Source organism: Hevea brasiliensis, chromosome 16, assembly GCF_030052815.1.
Source record: "Hevea brasiliensis isolate MT/VB/25A 57/8 chromosome 16, ASM3005281v1, whole genome shotgun sequence".
In the NCBI taxonomy this organism is placed as follows: Eukaryota; Viridiplantae; Streptophyta; class Magnoliopsida; order Malpighiales; family Euphorbiaceae; genus Hevea; species Hevea brasiliensis.
This window is the reverse complement of record NC_079508.1, coordinates 56982787-57005746: the sequence shown is the minus strand read 5'-3', so window position 1 is coordinate 57005746 and position 22960 is coordinate 56982787. Positions and strand designations below refer to the sequence as shown.

General features: G+C 35.8%; 3 protein-coding genes and 1 non-coding gene across 4 annotated transcripts; 3 read left to right on the top strand and 1 right to left on the bottom strand.

Annotated features, from left to right (window-relative positions):
- The first annotated feature begins 393 nt into the window (after positions 1-393).
- LOC110666427 (acyl-lipid omega-3 desaturase (cytochrome b5), endoplasmic reticulum) lies at positions 394-2561 on the top strand. Its single transcript, XM_021826910.2, has 8 exons — positions 394-846; positions 963-1052; positions 1139-1205; positions 1302-1394; positions 1514-1699; positions 1779-1859; positions 1957-2094; positions 2194-2561. The coding sequence occupies exons 1-8, from the start codon at positions 554-556 to the stop codon at positions 2383-2385; spliced, it is 1140 nt and encodes a 379-aa protein (XP_021682602.2). The 5' UTR covers positions 394-553; the 3' UTR covers positions 2386-2561.
- A 1625-nt stretch (positions 2562-4186) lies between these two features.
- Positions 4187-5816, top strand: LOC110666429 (uncharacterized). The gene is made up of 2 exons (XM_021826912.2): positions 4187-5288; positions 5391-5816. The coding sequence occupies exons 1-2, from the start codon at positions 4295-4297 to the stop codon at positions 5780-5782; spliced, it is 1386 nt and encodes a 461-aa protein (XP_021682604.2). The 5' UTR covers positions 4187-4294; the 3' UTR covers positions 5783-5816.
- A 2900-nt stretch (positions 5817-8716) lies between these two features.
- LOC131175069 (small nucleolar RNA R71) lies at positions 8717-8823 on the bottom strand. The gene has a single exon (XR_009145229.1). It is a non-coding gene; the product is annotated as a small nucleolar RNA R71 (small nucleolar RNA).
- A 13063-nt stretch (positions 8824-21886) lies between these two features.
- Positions 21887-22570, top strand: LOC110666419 (uncharacterized). Its single transcript, XM_021826905.2, has one exon. The coding sequence runs from the start codon at positions 21887-21889 to the stop codon at positions 22568-22570; it is 684 nt and encodes a 227-aa protein (XP_021682597.2).
- Positions 22571-22960: the final 390 nt, after the last annotated feature.

The following is a 22960-nucleotide window of genomic DNA, read 5'->3' as shown; positions in this document are numbered from 1 at the left end:
TAAAATATATATAAATGGTCTAAATATAAAAATTTAATTTAATAATTAATAAATTTATTTTTATATAAATTCAAACTCTTTATAAATAATTTTTTTATATTTCAATGCATGTCTTTACGAAGAGAATAGTATTATTTTAATGATAAAGGGGGGAAGGTTTTGTATACAAGTATGAGTAATTAAAATGGATCAATTTTTCAGAGTTTCAAAATGTGCATGCAATGTAGAAAACGCGGTGAAATGAATGTGCATCAAATGAATTGTTCCCCCAAAACACAGTCCAGTCGCCATCTTTACTTAAATTTGCACCCGATTCTCTCCTTTGGCTTCTAACAATAATAATAACAAAACGCAAAACCTTACTTATACGTCACAAGTCCATGTGCATTTCACGTTTGTGCTTCTTGGCTCTTTGCTCATGCTGCTTCATTTCAGTGTTGTTCCATTATAAATCTCTCTGCTCTACTCTCTTTCCCAGACAGCTCCTTCCCAGTTCCCACTGCCTCAACAATTTCCTCTAACCAACCAACCAACCAATCTTGTCCTCACCCAAATGCTAATGAACAACAAAGATTTCGTAAATGGTGTGCATCCCGTCGATGGAGATGATGATTTTGACGCAGGTAACTCACCTCCTTTCAAGATTGCTCAGATCCGAGCTGCCATTCCTAAGCACTGCTGGGTCAAGAATCCATGGAGGTCTCTCAGCTATATTTTCAGGGATGTTGTCGTCATCCTTGCTCTAGCCGCAGCTGCACTCTACTTCAATTCTTGGGCTGTATGGCCGCTCTATTGGGCTGCTCAGGGGACAATGTTCTGGGCTATCTTTGTTCTTGGTCATGACTGGTAAGTGGCAATTACTACTCGTACATTTTTTTTGTTCCATTAATAAATTGCTTCTTGCTTTGCATTGGCATTCAAATCTTTTCAACTACAATTATTGTCTTCTTTTGGACCTGTAGTGGCCATGGAAGCTTTTCTGATACCCCCCTGCTAAATGACGTGGTGGGGCATCTCTTGCATTCTTCAATTCTTGTACCTTACCACGGATGGTCAGCTTCCACTTTTCCTTTTCTTTCTCTTGATGCTTATCTTTATATTATTTAGCCATTGCTCTAAGTTCTGCATAATTTTGCAGGAGAATCAGCCACAGGACTCACCATCAGAATCATGGAAATGTGGAAAAGGATGAATCTTGGGTTCCGGAAAGTGTTTTACTCTCTTTCGTAATTTAACATTTATTCTTTTTTTTTTTTACTTGAGCAAATATATAATGACTAATCTCTATCTCTCTGGTTCAGTTGCCTGAGAACATCTACAAGAATTTACCTTTAAGTACTCGGATTATGAGATACACTGTGCCTCTCCCCATGTTTGCGTATCCTTTATATCTGGTAACACCCCAATTACGTCTGAAGTTCATTAAATGCAAATGTTATCAATATAAATATGATGGATAGATTAAATAGCTTTAATTGAATAGCTGAATTTTGTTTTTTTTTCCCCTGCTCAGTGGACAAGAAGTCCAGGGAAAGAAGGTTCACACTTCAATCCCTACAGTAATTTGTTTGCCCCTGAAGAGAGAAGAGCGGTGTCAACATCAACTGTGTGTTGGACAATAATGGTTCTCCTGCTCCTCTATTCATGCTTTATTTTTGGCCCTGCCCAAGTGTTTAAGCTATATGGAGTTCCATATTTGGTGAGTTCAATTAATGTTTCTCTCCATCTTTTGGAGATTGTTCATCCTCTGAATAATAACAAAAATAATACTTTTGCAGATTTTTGTCATGTGGCTGGACTTTGTTACATACCTGCATCACCATGGATGTGAGCAGAAACTTCCATGGTATCGTGGCAAGGTACTAATATTACCCGTCTTTCAAGTACCTGACAGTCATAATTCTAAGAAAGGGCATTCAGCCAAGTTCAAGAGTATTCAAGTAATTTATTTGACAGGAATGGAGTTATTTGCGTGGAGGGCTTACAACAGTTGATCGTGATTATGGATGGATCAATAACATCCACCATGATATTGGCACACATGTTATACATCATCTCTTTCCTCAAATCCCACACTACCATTTAGTAGAGGCGGTAATCAAACTCTCTCCATTATTTTATGCAAGAAACAAATTTACATGTATAAGGAATTTGGAACGGATGATTTTCATAGTTTGATTCTTTGCATTGTAGACAAAGGCTGCTAAGCCAGTGCTTGGAAAGTACTATAGAGAGCCAAACAAATCTGGACCATTTCCATTTCACTTGTTCAGAAACCTAGTAAAAAGCATAAGAGAAGATCACTATGTGAGTGATGATGGAGAAGTCGTCTACTATCAGACTGATCCTAATTTGCACAAATCTGCTAAAAGAAAGTTAAGCTGATTCTTTCTTTTAGAGCATATATAGCCAGAACAAGGAGAATACAGTTGGCCCAAGTCATAACTAGATGTCCTCAGTAGGATGCTTTGTAGCTTGCTTTGAAGGAACTTATAAAGCTACGGCGTTTGGTAATAATGTATGGTTATTTACTGAAAGTTGCAAGCCTTTTTCCTGCCAAATTACTTCTGACTGTTATGGAATCAGAATTGCCAGGGCAGAATTATTCTACTGCAACCATTGCTTTGCAGATACAGCACATTATCAACTTGCATCATCACAAGCCCGTAGACCTGGCCAGCAAATATTGGGAAAAAAAAAATAAAGGATGTATATTATTAATCATAGAAATTATTTTACATGTAAGATTTAATTAAAATAATAAGAAAAAAAATATAAATTTGTAAATAAAAAATACATGATATTAAATAGAAATGAATTTTTTAACATGAAAGGAAAAATTTTTAAAAATACTTGAACTTAATTATTTGATAATTAAGATGCAAATGCATTTTCTTAGATAAAAAAAAAATAATGCGTTCATAATTCTCTCACCTTTAAAAAAACTTCCAACATACATTATTCTTTATTTATGTCCTATGTGACCAAGTAGTAATCAGTGACTTGATTGTATTTTCTGGCAATGTTTGGCCTCCGGCCAATCGCTCATGTAGTCTGAATTGGAATAAAAGCTTGTTTCCGTTTAAGTAGTTTTTTTTTTTAATTTTTTATTTTTATAGGCAATAATAGAAATCAATTATAATTCACAGTACACAAGCTCAGGATGAACAGCAAATGGCCAAAATGTGAAATGCATAAATCCTAAAACATAGACGTCAGCATTTGTTATGCAAACAAGGCAAAAGGCCTCAGTATAGTAAACAAGCCAAAATCGACACTTCTTTAGCATGTTTAGGTTGAAATATACAAATTTAAATTAAAACAAGAGGTTGTTTAAAATGAATCCCCACAATATGTAGAAAATGGGCAGAAGACGCATTAATGAAACCTTCAAGCTGAAAATCTAATAAACCCATTTCAATATGTTAAATTTGAAATCTCTCTCCACAACACATTGAAGATACCCAGAAAGGTAATGATGACCACTAGCTTAAGATCTTTGTAAAAAAAAAAATGGACAAGTAAAATGCTTACTGGTTAAGGAATGGAATATCCACGTAGGAGAGCAGTAATATCTTTTAGTACTTCTGTCAGAAATATGTAGGGTATGGTTCTAAATTTGTTTGTTGCAGGTTAAAAGTTCAAAAAAAAAATTAAGGTTTTCCCAAAATGTTCCTAGGTCTTTTCATGGATGAAAAAAGAAACAAGTCTGCCACATGATAATTAAGTTCATTTGTCCAACTCTTAACAGAAACCTTAATAACGTTTCCCACATTCGTGGAGCCCATTGTATTGTGAGAGTGCCAGAACTTAGGCCCACTAAAATCCATTTCAAAGGCCATGATTATTGGGCCCAACTGACATTCTTTCCCATTTCAATGTTATTGGAGTCTTGACACCCTCACAGTACATATGCAAAACAAGCCCAAATTCTTTCCCTGGAATATTTCTTTTATTTTTCACTCTCCAGGACCGATCTTGCGTGCGCTAACAATTTATGAGTGAAAGACAAGAAAATTGCTTAAATTGACTTGTCAACTCGCGGGGAAACATATTCCTGAGTGAATTATCCATCAACTTGACCACAATTCAAATACAAAGCCCGCCATTTGCCATCACCTCGTCATCCTCCTTTTTTCATCTTCCCACAAGTACTTATATTCGAATCTTGCTTTTTCTTTTGCATTCCCTTTCCCTGCTTTTTTATTGCAAACTTCTACAAGAGACCCCATTCTTCCCTTACACACCTGTTTACTGATTTTTCTTTTCTTTTTTTTCCTAGATAATTTTGAAGATGAAACTGCTACCATCTCCTTCCATTTCCTCTTCCTCCACTACTAATTCTTTTCATGCAAATATGTGCACTTCAAAAAGTGCCACCGCAAGTTGCCTTGCAGGTATTCTTCGTCGACTTCTCTGTTCTCGCAGCCTCCCTACCCACCCATCTTATCCAATCACTGACGCGACCTCAATACCATGTCACATTAAGCAACAACACTTGATCAACTCTAATGAGTCCGTACCTACTGCTCCAGGGATTGTGGCTAGGCTAATGGGTTTGGAATGTTTCCCGGATAGTATCCAGGTGAGTGCCTGTTCAATATCAAGGAGCCAATCCATGAATTCTGCAGAATTTGGTGATCAAAGTGATCAAAAGCAAGGCCAGCACAGACGTGTTAAGAGTACATTATCCTTCTGTGAAATGCCTACTTTTATCGAGCTGGAAAATGAGGAATTCTTTGTTCTTAGCTTCGAAGAAACAGGTGAGAGCAAAGAAACTAGATCTAGAGGAAGGAAATGTGAGGTGGGTTTTGAAGAACTTAGGGAGAAAACAAGAGAGAAATGTAAAAGCAAGGAAAACACAAATGACAAAGTGCAGGTACCATTGAAGAAAAAGAAGAAGAAGAAGAAGAAAAATAAGGATGGTGAAGAGATCATCAACAAGATGATTTTAAAAATGCTCAATGAGGAACAGCCAAGTAAGAGAATACCAGATACGCATGCTCAAGAAATTGACAAAATTGAAGATTCACACAAGGCTACTCTGCCTTTGCAAGACTCCTGTGAGAAAACAGATGCTGCCACAGTCTTGCAAGAAGCGAAGAAATCACATTGGATAAATGATAAAGACGTTCCACGTCGACCAAAATTAACGAGGAAAAAGAAGAAAATAAATCGGTGTGCACTGAAGAATGAAGAACTCGAGGAGTGCAGCTCAGAAGATTCTAGCCCTGTTTCTGTTCTTGATTTTGATCGATTCATGGTTGATCCTGAAGTTCCTTTAACAGGTTTTTCTTTTTAACTCCATTCAAAATTTTAAACTTACAGTAGTATGAATGTGTGATCTATTTGTTTTTAAAATGGTTGCTTATTCTTTTTCATACTAACAGAGGAAGATAAAAAGTCCATTTCAAGAAGGAAACTATCATCAACGCTTCATGACTACGATGACTTATCTGAGCAAAATGAAGATAATAATTTCATCGGAGAAGATCATCCAAATTCAAAGAGAAAGGAAGAAGCATGTGGAGGATTGAGGAAGAAAATTAGGAATGCTCAGCATTTCTTGAACATGTGGAGTGAAATTTGCAAGCTGGCCGAAGCTCAACTGTTGGAATCAAATTCTACTTACGAAAAGATTTGGAAATCCAAAGATGTTGAAGACATTGGTGCAGATTTAGGGATGCAAATTTTGGATCAGTTGTTAGAAGAACTCGTAGATCAACTTTGCTTGCCAGGAAAAAATTTGAACTTGCAAGATGATAACTTTTGTAAATTCTAGCATTATAAAAAATTCTGAATCATTTTACTTTTTCTTTTTTTACTGCCCTATAAGAAGTAGCACTAGCACTGTAGCTCAGAACGTTAACACTGTATAATTTTAATTTGAAATCTCATGCAGTAAGCTATAATAGAAATTAATATTATAGTGTAACATATTGGTCAAGAAAACTAGATAATGTAATGATTGAAATATGTTGTAAAAGCTGCCAACCAACCCCACAGGCACAGGCCACAGCATTGCCCGTTATCTAGGCTCTTGCCTCCGTCCTAACTTTGCTCTTTATTTTATCAAAGATAAGATTCCGAAAAATACTCCCTGCCTAAATTAATACCGAGGACTTGCTTTGCCAACTAATGCTGTTTTTGAAAAACTCTGCATATATATATATATATATATATATATATATATATATATATGTCGTTATCAGGCAGGCGCTTACTTTGTTTAATACCTGGCTTGGTCCATTCCGAGCTGAATTTAGTACTTCAATTATGGATTTTACAAGCAGCAGACAAGGAAAAATGTTTTGTTTCTCAACAATAAAATAATCCAATAAAAATAAGCAGGCAAAGCATCATCAACCGAATAAAAATATTCTCAGTAATGAAGTTCAGGCATAGCCGGCCACCTTAGACAGAAGTTTCAAACTGGTGTAGAAATTGATAAACTCATTTTATATAGGTATTTTAGGATAATTTTACATCTATTTTGCCCTTTTTAATTTAATAATTTTATGCTTTTAATGCTTATTTTAATTAATTTATTAATTTTAGTTTCATTATATTTGATTTTTAGGATTTTAATATTTTTAATAGGTTTTAATGAGGTTTAAAGGCAAAAAAGTCCATATAGAAGAAATTCAAAATGATTTAGAAATTTAAAGTAGTGTGAAAAATGAAGAAAATTTACCTAAGAAAGAAGACCAACCGAGATTTTTAAGGGCTTTAGCATGCCCTGTGTTGAAGGTCGTGTGAAGATAAGAGTGAGTCAGTAGGAATCTACATGAGACATATAGATTCAACATTGAGTCATGCAGAAAGAGATTTTGGAACAAAATCTGCAGAAAGTTTCAAGGACTTCAACATGCCTCGTATAGCTGGTCGTGTAGAACCTAAAGGCTCTCCCTCCGAATCAATATGAGGCATGTTGAAAATAACTTAAATCAACATGAGGCATGTGGGATGGTGCTGGCAGATTTGCTGATATAAAAAAATTTTCTCTTTTCACACCTTTTGTCTTTTTCCCTTTAGAGACCATTTTTGGGGCAAAGTTTGAGGGGATATATAAGCATCATATTCTCATTTTTACTAAAAAGAGAAAGAGAGAGAAAAATCGAAAGAGAAAGGAAAGAAGGAACTACGCCATTTTCTGGAGGAAGGACACCTACAGAGTAACGTTTCCTGCTTCCATTTTCAGATATTTAGATTCTCTTTTTCTGGGTTCTTTTATTTTTAGTCTTATTTTCATGTTTTCTTGCTCCATTTCATATTTCTACTTATATATACAAGCATGAGTGAGTAGATACTTGGGATTTCAGAGTTGGGTGTAATGATTTAAGTTTTATTTGTGGATTTGGATTGGTTTTAACCAGATTTTAGTATATATAAGTTTTGATTCTTATCTTGTGTACTTATTTACATACCCATTATTGATACCCCTTGGGTTTTATTCTTAATCTTAGATTAAAAGACCAAGAGGTAAAAATCTATGATAGATAATCAAGATAATGAACTTAATCACCTAGTATTAGAAATAAACTAGTGGGTTAAGAGGAATTTTAAGTTGATTAAAGAGCTTAAAGGGTTTTGGGTAATTAAACATCACATGAGAATGGGTTTTAGTTTCCTTTAAAACACTCTTTAGTTTGCTTGAAAGAGAAATTAAAGGAAATCAGAATCAACTTCCTTCAAACTTGTATTTCTCTTAATCTTGATTTTATCTATCCAAATCCCAATGAAATTTACTTCATGAACCTCAACTCTGGAATTAATTTTGACATTAATTAATCAAATCTTTAATTACTTGCTGAAATTTTAGTAAATTAGTATAGTGCTTAGAAATTTAATTGCTTATTTCATTATAATTTCTTTATTTTCCCAATTTAATTTGTTGCATCTCTACTCTACTTTTTAGCACACATTATGGATAGCTCAAATAATCATGACTTTTATAGTTTGGTACTCAAACAACAAATCTTTGTCGGACGATATCTTTTCTTTACTACTTGAACGACCCGTATACTTGCGGAGTACGCATCAAGTTTTTGGCACCGTTGTCGGAGATTTGTTTTTGTTTGATATTAGACGATTGATTGTTTAGTTAATTTGGGCATTTTATTTTTTATTTTAATTTCTTTTCTTTATCATTTTACTTTGAAATTTTCTTGTTTTGGTTTTTCAGGTACATATCTTTTATATGAGAAGAATAAAAAGTGCAGATATTGATTTAGTTTTTGATCCTGAGATTGAAAAGACAGCTAAAACTTTAAGAGCAGAGTCTAAAAGAAGAAAAGTTGAACTCATAATTCAAAGACAGTAAGAGCAACATCAAGAGCAATAAGTGATAGAAGCTATGGCAAACAACAATAATAGATCAATTAAGGATCATGCTTTTCCTAGTTTTGAAGATTTTGGAGTGGAAGCGAATAATTTTGAGTTGAAGCCCTCACTTTATCAAATGGTTCAACAATCACAGTTTGGGGGAGGTCCTACTGAGAGTCCACATGTGCACCTCACACATTTTCTTGAGATTAGTGACATGCTGAAGATAAATGGAGTGTCAGATGATGTCATCTGGCTGAGATTATTTCCTTTTTCTTTGAAGGATCGTGTTAGGGAGTGGTTGCATTCATTACCTCCGGGTTTAATAACTACTTGGGATGAGTTGTCAAAAGCTTTCTTGGCTCAGTACTTTCCTCCTAGCATGACTACAAAATTGAGAAATGAATTAACTTCTTTCAGACCAAGGGATGATGAGAGTCTCTATGAAGCATTGGAGAGATATAAGGATCTTCAAAGGAGATGTCCACATCATGGAATCCCTAAATGGATGCTAGTTCAACATTTCTACAATAGTGTTTCTCTAGCAATTAGAAGTATAATTGATGCATCTTCAAGAGGGGATCTTATGGAGAAGTCAGAAGACAAAGCTTATTCAGCATTGGATAAAATTGCTTACAAAAATTATCAATGGAGCTGTGAAAGGAATGAAATGAAGAAGCTATCAGTTGGTGTTTATGAGTTAGATGCCATGAGTATGTTTAATGCCAAATTTGATGCTTTGACGAGAAAAATGGATAAGTTAAGCATGAAGGTTGATTCTTCAATTGGAGGATCTAGTCATATAGAAGACGTTGGTGTAGGAAATATGCATTGTATTAATGATTTTCTTAGAGTTTGGAAATGAGCAAGTTGATTTTGTTGGGAATTATAATAAAAAACTAGTTGGTAATCCTTTTTCTGCTACATACAATCCAGCATGGAGGAACCACCCTAACTTTTCTTAGGGAGGTCGACAAGGACAGCAGCAACAGAATTATTAATAACCTCCTAATTTTCAGTAGCATCGATAGAATTTTCAGCAAAACAAAGTACCACCTGGATTTCCACCACAAAGGAATCAAAATGCTCCTCTTCCACAACCACCAGTTCAGTCTTCAGACCAAGATTCAATTTTGAAGTCTATGATAGAGAATTTTTTATTTGCTCAACAGAAACAATGAGAAATGATTCAACAATTAACTTCAAGGATAGATCAGCTTGCCACTCATAACAAGATGTTGGAAAACCAAATAGCTCAATAAGCAAGCTCTTCTAGCAAAGCACAAGGAAAACTTCCAAGTCAACCAGAGAATCCTAGAGAGCATTGCAAGGTAGTGATCCTAAGGAGTGGGAAAATTGTGGGAGAAGGAAAGAAAGGTGAGGTAGAAGAGAAAAGAAGAAAGAAGATGAAGACAATAATGAATCTACTTCAAATTATGATGAAGTTAATGAGGAAGTCTGTCACACCTTACCCCTCTGTAAGGCATAACATGATCCCGTAGAATACCTAATGAACTACCAAACTTCACCTACCGATAACTCATTAAGTACCCTACAAGGGATTTTAAAACAATTTTCTTACTTTTGATAAGTGGTGAGCATTTTCTAATTGGTATCAAAACATTTAATTAAAGTTGAAAGCTAGTTGAAATTTTTGGCCCATTTTATTTTTCTGCAAATTTTATAAAAATTTCGGCAGAGTGCCGTCTGTATTTTGAGAAAACAGTTCTTCAACTTCCTGTAAAAAGCACTTCCAATAATCTGTCTCAACAACTTCTTCAAATTCACAATCAATTTCAACATCATTATCAATCTTAAAAAATTCAAATCCACAATTTTCAATATCCAACAATCATCAAAATACCATTAATAAATTTCATTCAATTTAAAACAAAATACTACCATTCATATTTCATTAAAGACAAAATAATTTAGATACATCATTGCAAAAATTTACATTAAGAGAAATTCAAACTAAAATTTATTGCAAACTTTATACAAGTTGCTCAAGACTAATTTTACATGTCCATACATTTACATACATTACATACATCAAAATAAATTTTTACAGTCAGGGTATAAAATATACCCGATAACTTCAAAGCAGGTAGCTCCTCAGTCCTCAGCAGCTCAATCTGCTACTCCTCTAGTCTCTAAATCTGTGACAACAATAACAGCCATCGCTGAGTACTAGGACTCAGTGGTGCACAACATATTAAAATAATCTTTATGCAGAATTTAAATCATATTTATTCAAAAATTGGACTGAACATGAGAATTAAACACAAAACATGAATCGTGAGATTTTAATCCAAACAATTTCATTTTGAAGTGTCAAAACCAATTTCATAAAACCCACAATTATATCATGCCATTCAAAACAAATATAATCTCAATAGCTAGAGGCTAAGGAGAAGTCACATCACAAGGCTAGCTAGCTCAAATATATGGATATCCATTCAATTTCTTCTTCTACTAGCACAAACCTTAACACTTCAGCTAGAGAAGGAATCAAAATTCGAAACTGATTACCCCCACTAGCCATGCTAGTGAGGTGTTCAAATATATGGTCATGACACTGTGGTTTCAAAACTTATCTTAACAATTTACTAAACATTTATGCCATCTCAAATATACACAATTAACTTTCAACAATTTAAATCAAAAGCATAATAAACATTTTATCACAATGATGTCACAATTCAATATTTCAAATTATTCAAAACAATATGCAGAAGATAATTTATAGAAATTATACGTTGTGCACAAACCTTAAGCGAGTCGCCTTTTGGCCTTGACTCGACACCTCGGGTTCCTTCCTGGTATTCTTTCCAACTGAAACACATAGTTTCACAGTGTTTCAGTATCATAACTTAGCATAAATCCAAAAATAAATTTAATTTCACTTTTACCTAGCTCTAATGTGCTAAACTTGACGTTTTTTTAAAATTCGTATTTTAGGATTACTATTCACTATACTATTCATGTCAATTTATTGACTTTCTAAGGCTTAATAGGTATGAGAATTTCAACTTCACCCACATACCACATTTTGATAACTAAATTTATTGGTTTTGGTTGTTTACTCAAATTCTAAGTCTTTTAGGCAAATTTGCAGATTTTCAGTTTTAGTGTCTTAAGTTGCACTGTTCCATTGGTCATTTTTCTTTTAGAATTTGGTAAAACTTTCTTCATAGAAAATGTTCCCTATTGTCCTAACTTTATTCTCCTTTTTGAATCACTCCATTTGGAGTATTGTAGCTCAAGTTATAGCCATTTGAATCATGGCTGCCAGATTAGACTTAACCTAGATTGTCTGGGCAAATTCTGGTTCTGGCAGTTTTAGGTCACCAATTTTGGGTGGCCAAATGACTTGGTTAAGGGTATAATTTGGGTTTGTGTTCTTCATGAAAGTTTTAGGTCTATATCTCAGCTGTCCACTGGTAAAATTCCAGGCCATTTAGACCTGCCTAGCCCAAGTTATGGCCAAATGAACAAACACTATTCATTTAGTCATTTTTGCACAGGTCAGACTACAAAAATCCGGATTTGGTCAATTTGTTCACTAGGTTTTTGTCACTTTTTGGGCATGATTCCTAAATGAAAAATGTGTCATTTTGTGTCTATTTTCATGCCCAATTGGTCTCATACCAATTGGACTTGTAAATTTTTAGTTTTGGTCCCTCAAAGGGACCTTGGTCCTGCTGCCTGCAATATGACCATTTTCAATCCGAATTTAAACTCACCTCTAACACTTTCAACACATTTCAATTAGTCACAAATGACCATTTCTCACCTCAAACTGGGTCAAACACATCATTTCACAATTTCTCACATTTTTTACTCCTAAACCCTAAGTGTTCAAAACCCTAGTTCACCAATTTGTTGCATTTAGCTAATTCAAAGCATATAACCATAATCATTCAAGCATTCTAGCAAGTTTAATTCAATCAAATTTTTACATTTCCACATCAAACCCTAACTAACCAAATTCCATAACTAGTCCTCAGAGTTGTTTTCATTTCCTTTTAAGTGAATTTCTAAGTTTATTCAACTATAAACACAATTAAATCAACTAACAAATCAAGTTTAGCTTACTAACCTTTCTTAGAATTTCAAATCCTTCAATTCCTTTCTTTTCCTCTTTTCTTTTCTTGATCAAGCTTCTTCTCAAGTGGTGTTAACAAGGTTTAATGATAGAAAATGGAGTTTTTATGGTGGGATTTAGGGTTTGATCAAGCTCAAAATGAGCTTTAATAGAGTTTGGTGAGGGAGAGGGTGAGAGAGATGGTTCACGTTTTTTTTAAGAAGATGAAGTTTTTTTTTCTTTTCTTTTTCTTTTATGAATTTAGTCTTATGGAAGACCATAAATCAAATTAAATAAATTTTCAATTATGGTATTTATGACATCATGCATGATGTCATCTCTTTTCACTTTTTCAATTTTCTTTTTATTTTTCTATTTATTTTTTCATTAGTTCTTTAATTTAATTATCGATTCCGAAATTTTCTTTTCTCCAATTTTATTTGACAGTTAGGTCAGGAGTCAGCTCTCGGGGTTAATTGACCAAATTGACCCTCGCCAGTTCAACTCGGTTTACAAATAATTTAATATTTCTTCTGGCTCCCTGACCTAATTATTTGACTGGCTTAACAATTCTTTTTCATGATTTTCTCTTTTCCACTGTGTTTGTAATAGTCCTAAGGATCGCGGCGTCACATTTTACGGTTCCAAATTCGAGTTTAAATCGACTTTGCAATAGAAGGTCACCCATCGCTATGACTCTCGGCTCATTTAACTTCTTATGTTCTGTTTTTCTTATTTATACTTAACTAATTGGCAATTACTAATTATTTGTGTTTATGGCTTCTCTAGTCGTCTTAAGTATGGTTCTAATCCCCTTAATTGTCCGGATCGGCTTCGGTCACCGGAATAGTAAAATATACCGGGCTATGCAAATAGGGGTATTACAATTCTCCCACCCTTAAAATAAATTTTATCTCAAAATTTTACCTGGTATCAATCTCTGAACAGCTGTGGGTGCTGTCTCCTCATGTCCTCCTCTCGTTCCCAAGTAGCCTCCTGGCCCGAATGATGGTTCCACAGCACTTTTACTAATGGGATCTGCTTGTTCTGTAGCTGCTTCACCTCATAAGCCAGAATCTCTATGGGTTCTTCTTCATATGTGAGGTCTGGATTTACTTCAATTTCTTCTGCCGATAGTATATGAGATGGGTCTGATCGATACCTCCTCAACATAGACACATGGAAGATATTATGTATCTTTTCTACCTCTGGAGGTAGTGCCAAACGATATGCCAAGGGACCCACTCTTTCTAGAACCTCATATGGCCCAATGAAATGAGGACTCAGTTTCCCATTTCTGCCAAATCTCACAATTCTCTTCCAAGGGGAAACCTTGAGGAATACTTTCTCACCTACTGCATATTCAATATCCCTTCTCTTTAAATTAATGTAGGACTTCTAGCAGTCTGATGCAGTCTTAAATCGATTGTTGATCACCCTGATCTTCTCCTCGATCTGCTGAACAATTTCAGGCCCAATCATCTTCCTTTCACCCACGTCATCCCAACACAAGGGAGTTCTGCATTTTCTACCATACCTTCATATGGAGGCATCCCAATGCTTGATTGGTAGCTATTATTGTAAGCAAACTCAATCAAAGGCAAGTGTGTATCCCAACTGCCCTCAAACTCGATCACACAAGCCCATAACATGTCCTCCAAGATCTGAATTACCCTCTCAGATTGGCCATCTGTCTGTGGGTGGAATGCAGTACTGAAGTTCAATCTAGTTCCTAGGGCTCTCTGAAGACTACCCCAGAATCTAGAAGTGAACCTAGGATCTCTGTTTGATACGATGGATACTGGCACTCCATGCAGTCTCACAATCTCATCTATATACAACTTGGCCAATCTTTCTAAACTGTAGTCCATCCGGACTGGCAGAAAATGAGCAGACTTAGTCAGTCTGTCAATAATGAGCCATACTGCATCATGATTCTTCTGTGTCCTCTGAAGTCCCATCACAAAATCCATCGTTATTCTCTCCCATTTCCATTTTGGTACTGGTAGTGGATGTAACAATCCAGCAGGTACTTGCTGACAAGTTAGGCTTTTAGAAACAAACTCTACCACATCTCTTTTCATACCTATCCACCAGTAATACTCCTTTAGCCCCCTATACATTTTTGTACCACCAGGGTGCATTGCAAAAGAAGACTCATGTGCTTCCTTCAAAATGATCTGCCTCAAATTAACATCATTAGGAACACATATTCTGCCCTGGTGTAGCAATAGACCATCATCTCTTATTGAGAATTCTGGTTTCTTGCCCTATCTGACTTCTTCCAATAGCTTCTGATACTTCTGATCATTCTCTAGTAGCCATTCTGATCTGATCACTCAATACTGGCTGTACATGCCATGCAACTGTTGTCTGCTCCTCATCATTAATCTCTAAGCTAGCATGTAATGATCTCAACTCATGTACCATAAACAAAGGAGTAACCCGTAGACTTGCCATAGTTTTGCGACTTAAGGCGTCAGCCACAACATTAGCTTTCCCTGGCTGATAGTCTATCAGATAATCATAGTCTTTTATCAACTCTAACCATCTCTTCTGTCTCAAATTCAACTCTTTCTGGGTGCCCAAATACTTTAAACTCTTATGATCTATGTAAATGTAGCATTTCTCCCCATACAAATAAAGTCTCCAGATTTTAAGAGCAAACACAATAGATGCAAGCTCCAAATCATGTGTTTGATAATTCCTCTCATGCAGTTTCAGCTGGCATGATGCATAGGCAATGACATTTCGATCTTACATCAATACACAGCCTAACCCATTGTGAGAAGCATCACTATATACTGTGTATTCTTTACCCAGGGTAGGTAAAGTCAGGACTGGAGCGTCAGTCAAATACCTCTTTAACTCATCAAAACTCTGTTGGCATTTATCCGTCCACTGAAATTTCACATCTTTTCGAAGTAGCTTAGTCAATGGAGATGCCAACATAGAAAATCCCTTCATAAATCGACGGTAGTATCCAGCTAAACCCAGAAAACTGCGAATCTTCGTGATATTTCTGGGTGGCCTCCAATTAAGGACAGCTTCTATCTTGCTAGGATCTACCTTAATACCTTCTACTGATATAATGTGCCCCAAAAAGGATATCTCCTTCAGCCAAAATTCACACTTCGATAATTTGGCGTATAGTTGTTTCTCTCTCAAAGTTTGCAGTACAATCCACAGATGTATATCATGCTCTTCTGCACTCCTCGAATAGACCAATACATCATCAATGAATACCACAACATACTAGTCAAGGTATGGTCTGAAGATAGTGTTCATCAGATCCATAAAAGCAGTCGGAGCATTAGTTAACCCGAATGTTATGACCAAGAACTCATGATGGCCATAGTGGGTTCTAAAGGCAGTTTTAGAAATACTCTGCTCTTGTACTTTCAACTGATAATAACCTGATCTCTGGTAAATTTTGGAGATCACAGTTGCATCCCTCAACTGATCAAATAAGTCATTAATGCGGGGCAATGGATATCTATTCTTTATTCTCACCTTATTCAACTGCCGATAGTCAATACATAAGCGGAGAGTGCCATCCTTCTTCTTAATAAACAACACTGGTGCTCCCCAAGGTGACATACTAGGGCGGATAAAGCCCTTATCAAGTAGTTCTTGTAACTGCACTTTTAACTCTTTCAATTCTGCAGGTGCCATTCTATATGGTGTTATAGAGATTGGATCCACACCAGGCATAACATCAATCTCAAACTGCACTTCTATTTCTGGAGGTAATCCTGACAGTTCATCAGGAAACACATCTGAAAAGTCACATACCGTAGGAATGTCTCTCAATGCTGGACTCCCCACTTGGATGTCTATCACATGTGCCAAGTATGCTTCACACCCCTTTCTGATCATCCTTCTGGCTAGTGCAGCCGAAATGATGTTTAATGGCAGTAAATGCCTCTCCCCATGTATTACCACATCACCGTACAGAGGGAGACCAAAAGTGACTGTCTTCAGTCTACAGTCAATCATGGTGTGATGCCTGGCTAACCAATCCATGCCCAAGATAATATCATAATCTCTGAAGGGCATTTCGATCAAATCTGACAGAAAAACATATCCTTGGGTCACCAAGGACAGTTTCTATAAATTTTGTTGACCCGAACCTCTTGTCTTAACGGACTAGTTGCTAGCACTTCAAAACCCATTTGGACACATGGAACAGTAAGTGAACTGACTATGGTAGCACTAACATATGAGTGGGTTGAACCCGGATCACACAACACAAATACTTCTTGATCAGAGATAGAGAATGTACCAGCTACCACATTGGAAGTCTCAACCTCTTCTTGCTGTCTCATCGTGTAAACTCTGGCTGAAGCACTTCCTTGTGCTGACTGACCAGCAGTACCCTGACTACCTGAAGCAGTGCCTCTACCTCTGCCTCTTTCTCTGCCAACTGGTTGTGAACCTCTGAGAGCAGGACTCTGAATAGATACTTCTGCAGTAGTAGGAGCTGGACCATATTTAGGAGCACTAGTGCAGTCTTTAGCAAGATGGCCCTTGCCTCCATAGTTAAAACAGGCTCCTGTGGCCCAATAGCATTCTCCCCCATGAATCTTGCCACACGTCTCATAGGGGCGGGCAGGATATGAACCCCTGCTCGACTGTTGACCAGACCTAGGGGGCCTTTGTCCAGAAAATCTGCCCCTTCCAAATCTTCCACCTCGACCTCTGCTAGGTCCACCAAATTTCTTCCTCTTGCCAGAAGTACCACTAAAACTTGGCTCTACTGACTTTTCACCTTTATCTTTCTCTGTTTTCTCAGTCTTCTCTGATTTTTCTTTTATAGGTGTTGCTTCTGATTCAATCCTTTCTAGCTCAAGTGCTTGAGAGATGAGCTCAGAGAAGTTACTGTGTTTGAATCCCACTACTTGCATCCTCAAACTGGGCTTCAAACCAGTCTCAAATCTCTTGCACCTTTTCTTGATGGTGGAAAGGAGACTCCCAGCATAGTGGCTTAAGCGGGAGAACTCCCTCTCATACTCTACCACTGATCTGTTCCCTTGTTTCAGGCTCAGAAATTCTTGTAACTTTTGATCCACATATGCGTCTGGGACGTATTTTTGTCTGAATTCTCTGATGAAGTCATCTCAGGTCAGTACTGGTGGTTCAGCCAAGTTGTGGGGGATGGTCTTCCACCAATCATACGTATCCCCTTGCAGTAGTGACACGGAGTATTCAAATTTCAGCTCATCTTGGCAGTGCAGCTTCTTGAATACTCTGTCCATTCTTTCTAACCACTGCTCTGTCTCTAAAGGGTCTACTGTACCCTTGAATTCAGTAGCTCCATACTTCAATAACTTGTCATACTGTCTGGCTGGAGGCTGTGGTTGTATCACAGGTGTCTGGGGTGGAGCTTGAGCAGGCATACCCCCAGCCATTTGTTGAAATATCACAGCCATCTGCTGTGCGAAATGTGCAAGAAACTGCGACATTTGTGGGGCTGGTGCTACTGATCCACTGACGATTTGTAGAGCTAGGGCTTCCCCTTATGCCTCAGCTTCAACAGATTGCTCAACTGAGTAATCCCCTTCTTTCATTTCAGTCAAAAGTTAGTGTATCTCCTGAACAAATAACACAAGGAGATTTCCCTCCGTTAGTTCATATTTATGATGTAATGCACTGTATGTAACAAATAAGGACATTGAGCAGTTGTACTTAACAAAAAAAAGATACAAATTTATAAGTTAAAACGTACTTCAAAAGTTTGCTCTGATACCACTAAAACATGTCACACCTTACTCCTTTGTAAGGCATAACATGATCCCGTAGAATACCTAATGAACTACCGAACTTCACCTACCGATAACTCATTAAGTACCCTACAAGGGATTTTAAAACAATTTTCTTACTTTTGATAAGTGGTGAGCATTTTCTAATTGGTATCAAAACATTTAATTAAAGTTGAAAGCTAGTTGAAATTTTTGGCCCATTTTATTTTTCTGCAAATTTAATAAAAATTTCGACAGAGTGCCGTCTGTATTTTGAGAAAACAGTTCTTCAACTTCCTGTAAAAAGCACTTCCAATAATCTGTCTCAACAACTTCTTCAAATTCACAATCAATTTCAACATCATTATCAATCTTAAAAAATTCAAATCCACAATTTTCAATATCCAACAATCATCAAAATACCATTAATGAATTTCATTCAATTTAAAACAAAATACTACCATTCATATTTCATTAAAGACAAAATAATTTATATACATCATTACAAAAATTTACATTAAGAGAAATTTAAACTAAAATTTATTACAAACTTTATACAAACTGCTCAAGACCAATTTTATATGTCCATACATTTACATATATTACATACATCAAAATAAATTTTTACAGTCAGGGTATAAAATATACCCGATAACTTCAAAGCAGGTAGCTCCTCGCCTCAAGAAATCAATCACTGCTCTAGTCTCTAAATCTGCGATAGCAATAACAGCCATCGCTGAGTACTAGGACTCAGTGGTGCACAACATACTAAAATAATCTTTATGCAGAATTTAAATCATATTTATTCAAAAATTGGACTGAACATGAGAATTAAACACAAAACATGAATCGTGAGATTTTAATCCAAACAATTTCATTTTGAAGTGTCAAAACCAATTTCATAAAACCCACAGTTATATCATGCCATTCGAAACAAATATAATCTCAATAGCCAGAGGCTAAGGAGAAGTCACATCACAAGGCTAGCTAGCTCAAATATATGAATATCCATTCAATTTCTTCTTCTACAGGCACACACCTCAACACTTCAGCCAGAGAAATAATTAAAATTCGAAACTGATTACCCCCACTAGTCATGCTACTGAGGTGTTCAAATATATGGTCATGACACTGTGGTTTCAAAACTTATCTTAACAATTTACTAAACATTTATGCCATCTCAAATATACACAATTTACTTTCAACAATTTAAATCAAAAGCATAATAAACATTTCATCAAAATGATGTCACAATTCAATATTTCAAATTATTCAAAACAATATGCAGAAGATAATTTACAGAAATTATACGTTGTGCACAAACCTTAAGCGAGTCGCCTCTTGGCCTTGACTCGACACCTCGGGTTCCTTCCTGGTATTCTTTTCAACTGAAACACACAGTTTCACAGTGTTTCAGTATCATAACTTAGCATAAATCCAAAAATAAATTTAATTTCACTTTTACCTAGCTCTAATTTGCTAAACTTGACGTTTTTTTAAAATTTGTATTTCGGGGTTACTATTCACTACACTATTCAAGTCAATTTGTTGACTTTCTAAGGCTTAATAGGTATGGGAATTCCAACTTCACCCACATACCACATTTTGATAACTAAATTTATTGGTTTTGGTTGTTTACTCAAATTCTAAGTCTTTTAGGCAAATTTGCAAATTTTTAGTTTTAGTGTCTTAAGTTGCACTGTTCCATTGGTCATTTTTCTTTTAGAATTTGGCAAAACTTTCTTCATAGAAAATGTTCCCTATTTTCCTAACTTTATTCTCCTTTTTAAATCACTCCATTTGGAGTATTGTAGCTCAAGTTATAGCCATTTGAATCATGGCTGCTGGATTGGACTTAACCCAGATTTTCTAGGCAAATTCTGGTTCTGGCAGTTTTAGGTCACCAATTTTGGGTGGCCAAATGACTTGATTAAGGGCATAATTTGGGTTTGTGTCCTTCATGAAAGTTTTAGGTCTATATCTCAGCTATCCACTGGTAAAATTCCAGGTCATTTAGACCTGCCTAGCCCAAGTTATGGCCAAATGAACAAACACTATTCATTTAGTCATTTTTGTACAGGTCAGACTGTAAAAATCTGGATTTGGTCAATTTTTTGACTAGGTTTTGGTCACTTTTTGGGCATGATTCCTAAATGAAAAATGTGTCATTTGTGTCTATTTTCATTCTCAATTGGTCTCATACCAATTGGACTTGTAAATTTTCAGTTTTGGTCCCTCAAAGGGACCTTCGTCCTACTGCCTGCAATATGACCATTTTCAATCTGAATTTAAACTCACCTCTAACACTTTCAACACATTTCAATTGGTCACAAATGACCATTTCTCACCTCAAACTAGGTCAAACACATCATTTCATAATTTCTCACATTTTTTACTCCTAAACCCTAAGTGTCCAAAACCCTAGTTCACTAATTTGTTGCATTTAGCTAATTCAAAGTATATAACCATAATCATTCAAGCATTCTAACAAGTTTAATTCAATCAAATTTTTACATTTCCACATCAAACCCTAACTAACCGAATTCCATAACTAGTCCTCCAAAGTTGTTTTCATTTCCTTTTAAGTGAATTTCTAATTTTATTTAACTATAAACACAATTAAATCAACTAACAAATCAAGTTTAGCTTACTAACCTTTCTTAGAATTTCAAATCCTTTAATTCCTTCCTTTTCCTCTTTTCTTTTCTTGCTCAAGCTTCTTCTCAAGTGGAGCTAACAAGGTTTAACGATAGAAAAGTGAGTTTTTATGGTGGGATTTAGGGTTTGATCAAGCTCAAAATGAGCTTTAATGGAGTTTGGTGAGGGAGAGGGTGAGAGAGATGGTTCACGTTTTTTTTAAGAAGATGAAGTTTTTTTTTCTTTTCTTTTTCTTTTATGAATTTAGTCTTATGGAAGACCATAAATCAAATTAAATAAATTTTTAATTATGGTATTTATGGCATCATGCATGATGTCATGCATGATGTCATCTCTTTTCACTTTTTCAATTTTCTTTTTATTTTTCTATTTATTTTTTCATTAGTTCTTTAATTTAATTCTCGATTCCGAAATTTTATTTTCTCCAATTTTATTTGACAATTAGGTCAGAGTCAGCTCTCGGGATCAATTGACCAAATTGCCCCTAGCCGGTTCAACCCGGTTTGCAAATAATTCAATATTTCTTCTGGCTCCCTGACCTAATTATTTGACTGGCTTAACAATTCTTTTTTGTGATTTTCTCTTTTCCATTGTGTTCGTAATAGTCCTAAGGACCGCGGCGTCACATTTTACGGTTCGAAATTCGAGTTTCAATCGACTTTGCAATCCTTCCCGAGAAGGTCACCCATCGCTATGACTCTCGGCTCATTTAACTTATTATGTTCTGTTTTTCTTATTTATACTTAACTAATTGACAATTACTAATTATTTGTGTTTATGGCTTCTCTAGTCGTCTTAAGTGTGGTTCTAATCCCCTTAATTGTCCGGACCGACTTCAGTCACTAGAATAGTAAAATATACCAGGCTATGCAAATAGGGGTGTTACAAAGTAAACAAGAAGAAGGAAGTTGAAAAAGAAGAAGAGGAAAAGTATGTGCCTCCACCACCATACAAGCCGCCATTGCCATATCCTCAGAGATTTCAGAAAGCAAAGCTAGATAAGCAGTTCGAGAAATTTTTGGAAGTTTTGAAGAAATTATACATCAACATTCCATTTATAGATGCAATTTCTCAAATGCCCTCATATACTAAGTTCCTGAAAGAAATTTTGTCAAACAAGAGGAGACTAGAAGATTATGAAACTGTGGCATTAACAAAGGAGTGTAGTTCTTTCTTACAGAATAAGCTCCCACCGAAGTTGAAAAATCCAGGAAGTTTCTCTATTCCTTGTCATATTGGGGACACTAGCATTGATAAATCATTGTGTGATCTTGGAGCTAGTGTAAGTTTGGTGCCACTCTCCATTTGTGAAAAGTCAAAGGTTGGAGAATTGAAGCCAACAACCATTTCTTTGCAACTAGTTGATAGATCTATCAAATATCCAGTAGGAATTTTAAAAAATGTACCCTTAAAAGTTGGGAAATTTTTCATTCCTGTGGATTTTATGGTTCTTGAAATGGAAGAGGATATTCACATACCTATCATTTTAGGAAGGCTATTCTTAGCCACAGCAGGGGCTATAGTTGATGTGAAGAATGGTAGATTGACATTAAAAGTTGGAGAAGAGGAGGTGGAATTTAATTTGAATCAAGCTTTGAAGAAACATCATGAAGTTGACTCTTGTTTAAGGGTGGATGTTATTGATGAGATTGTGGAAGAAGAATTTAGGAAAAAATATCCTGAGGACTCTTTGGAGAATTATTTGGTACATAGTAGAACAATAAAGGATGAAAATCCTAAAGTTGCAGCTTTTGCTTAAATGTTGGAAGCTACTCAAGAAGTTGCAGGAGATCAAGTTTTGCAAGTTAAAGAGTTGAAACATGAAGTTGCACAACCACTCTTACTAGATGAGAAGGAAGCACCACAGGTAGACCTCAAACCACTTCCATCTACATTAAGGTCTGCTTTTCTTGGACCTAATTCAACTTATCCTATCATTATTAGTGCAAGTCTGAGTGATGTACAAGTTGAAAAATTATTGAGAGAGTTAAGAGCACATAGGAAAGTCATTGGTTACACCATTGATGATATCAAGGGTATAAGCCCTACCTTGTGCATGCATAGGATTCTTTTAGAGGATAATTTTAAAGCCACCATAGAACATCAAAGAAGGTTGAATCCTAATATGAAAGAAGTGGTAAAGAAAGAA

What these genes read in the sequence shown, in the direction of transcription:
- LOC110666419 (XM_021826905.2), top strand. Translation starts at nt 21,887, where the DNA reads ATGCCCTCATATACTAAGTTCCTGAAAGAAATTTTGTCAAACAAGAGG.
- LOC110666429 (XM_021826912.2), top strand. Translation starts at nt 4,295, where the DNA reads ATGAAACTGCTACCATCTCCTTCCATTTCCTCTTCCTCCACTACTAAT. An exon ending in TCCTGAAGTTCCTTTAACAG is followed by an intron (nt 5,289 to 5,390) that starts GTTTTTCTTTTT and finishes TCATACTAACAG; the next exon opens with AGGAAGATAAAAAGTCCATT.
- LOC110666427 (XM_021826910.2), top strand. Translation starts at nt 554, where the DNA reads ATGCTAATGAACAACAAAGATTTCGTAAATGGTGTGCATCCCGTCGAT. An exon ending in AGGATGAATCTTGGGTTCCG is followed by an intron (nt 1,206 to 1,301) that starts GAAAGTGTTTTA and finishes TCTCTGGTTCAG; the next exon opens with TTGCCTGAGAACATCTACAA. An exon ending in TATATGGAGTTCCATATTTG is followed by an intron (nt 1,700 to 1,778) that starts GTGAGTTCAATT and finishes ATACTTTTGCAG; the next exon opens with ATTTTTGTCATGTGGCTGGA.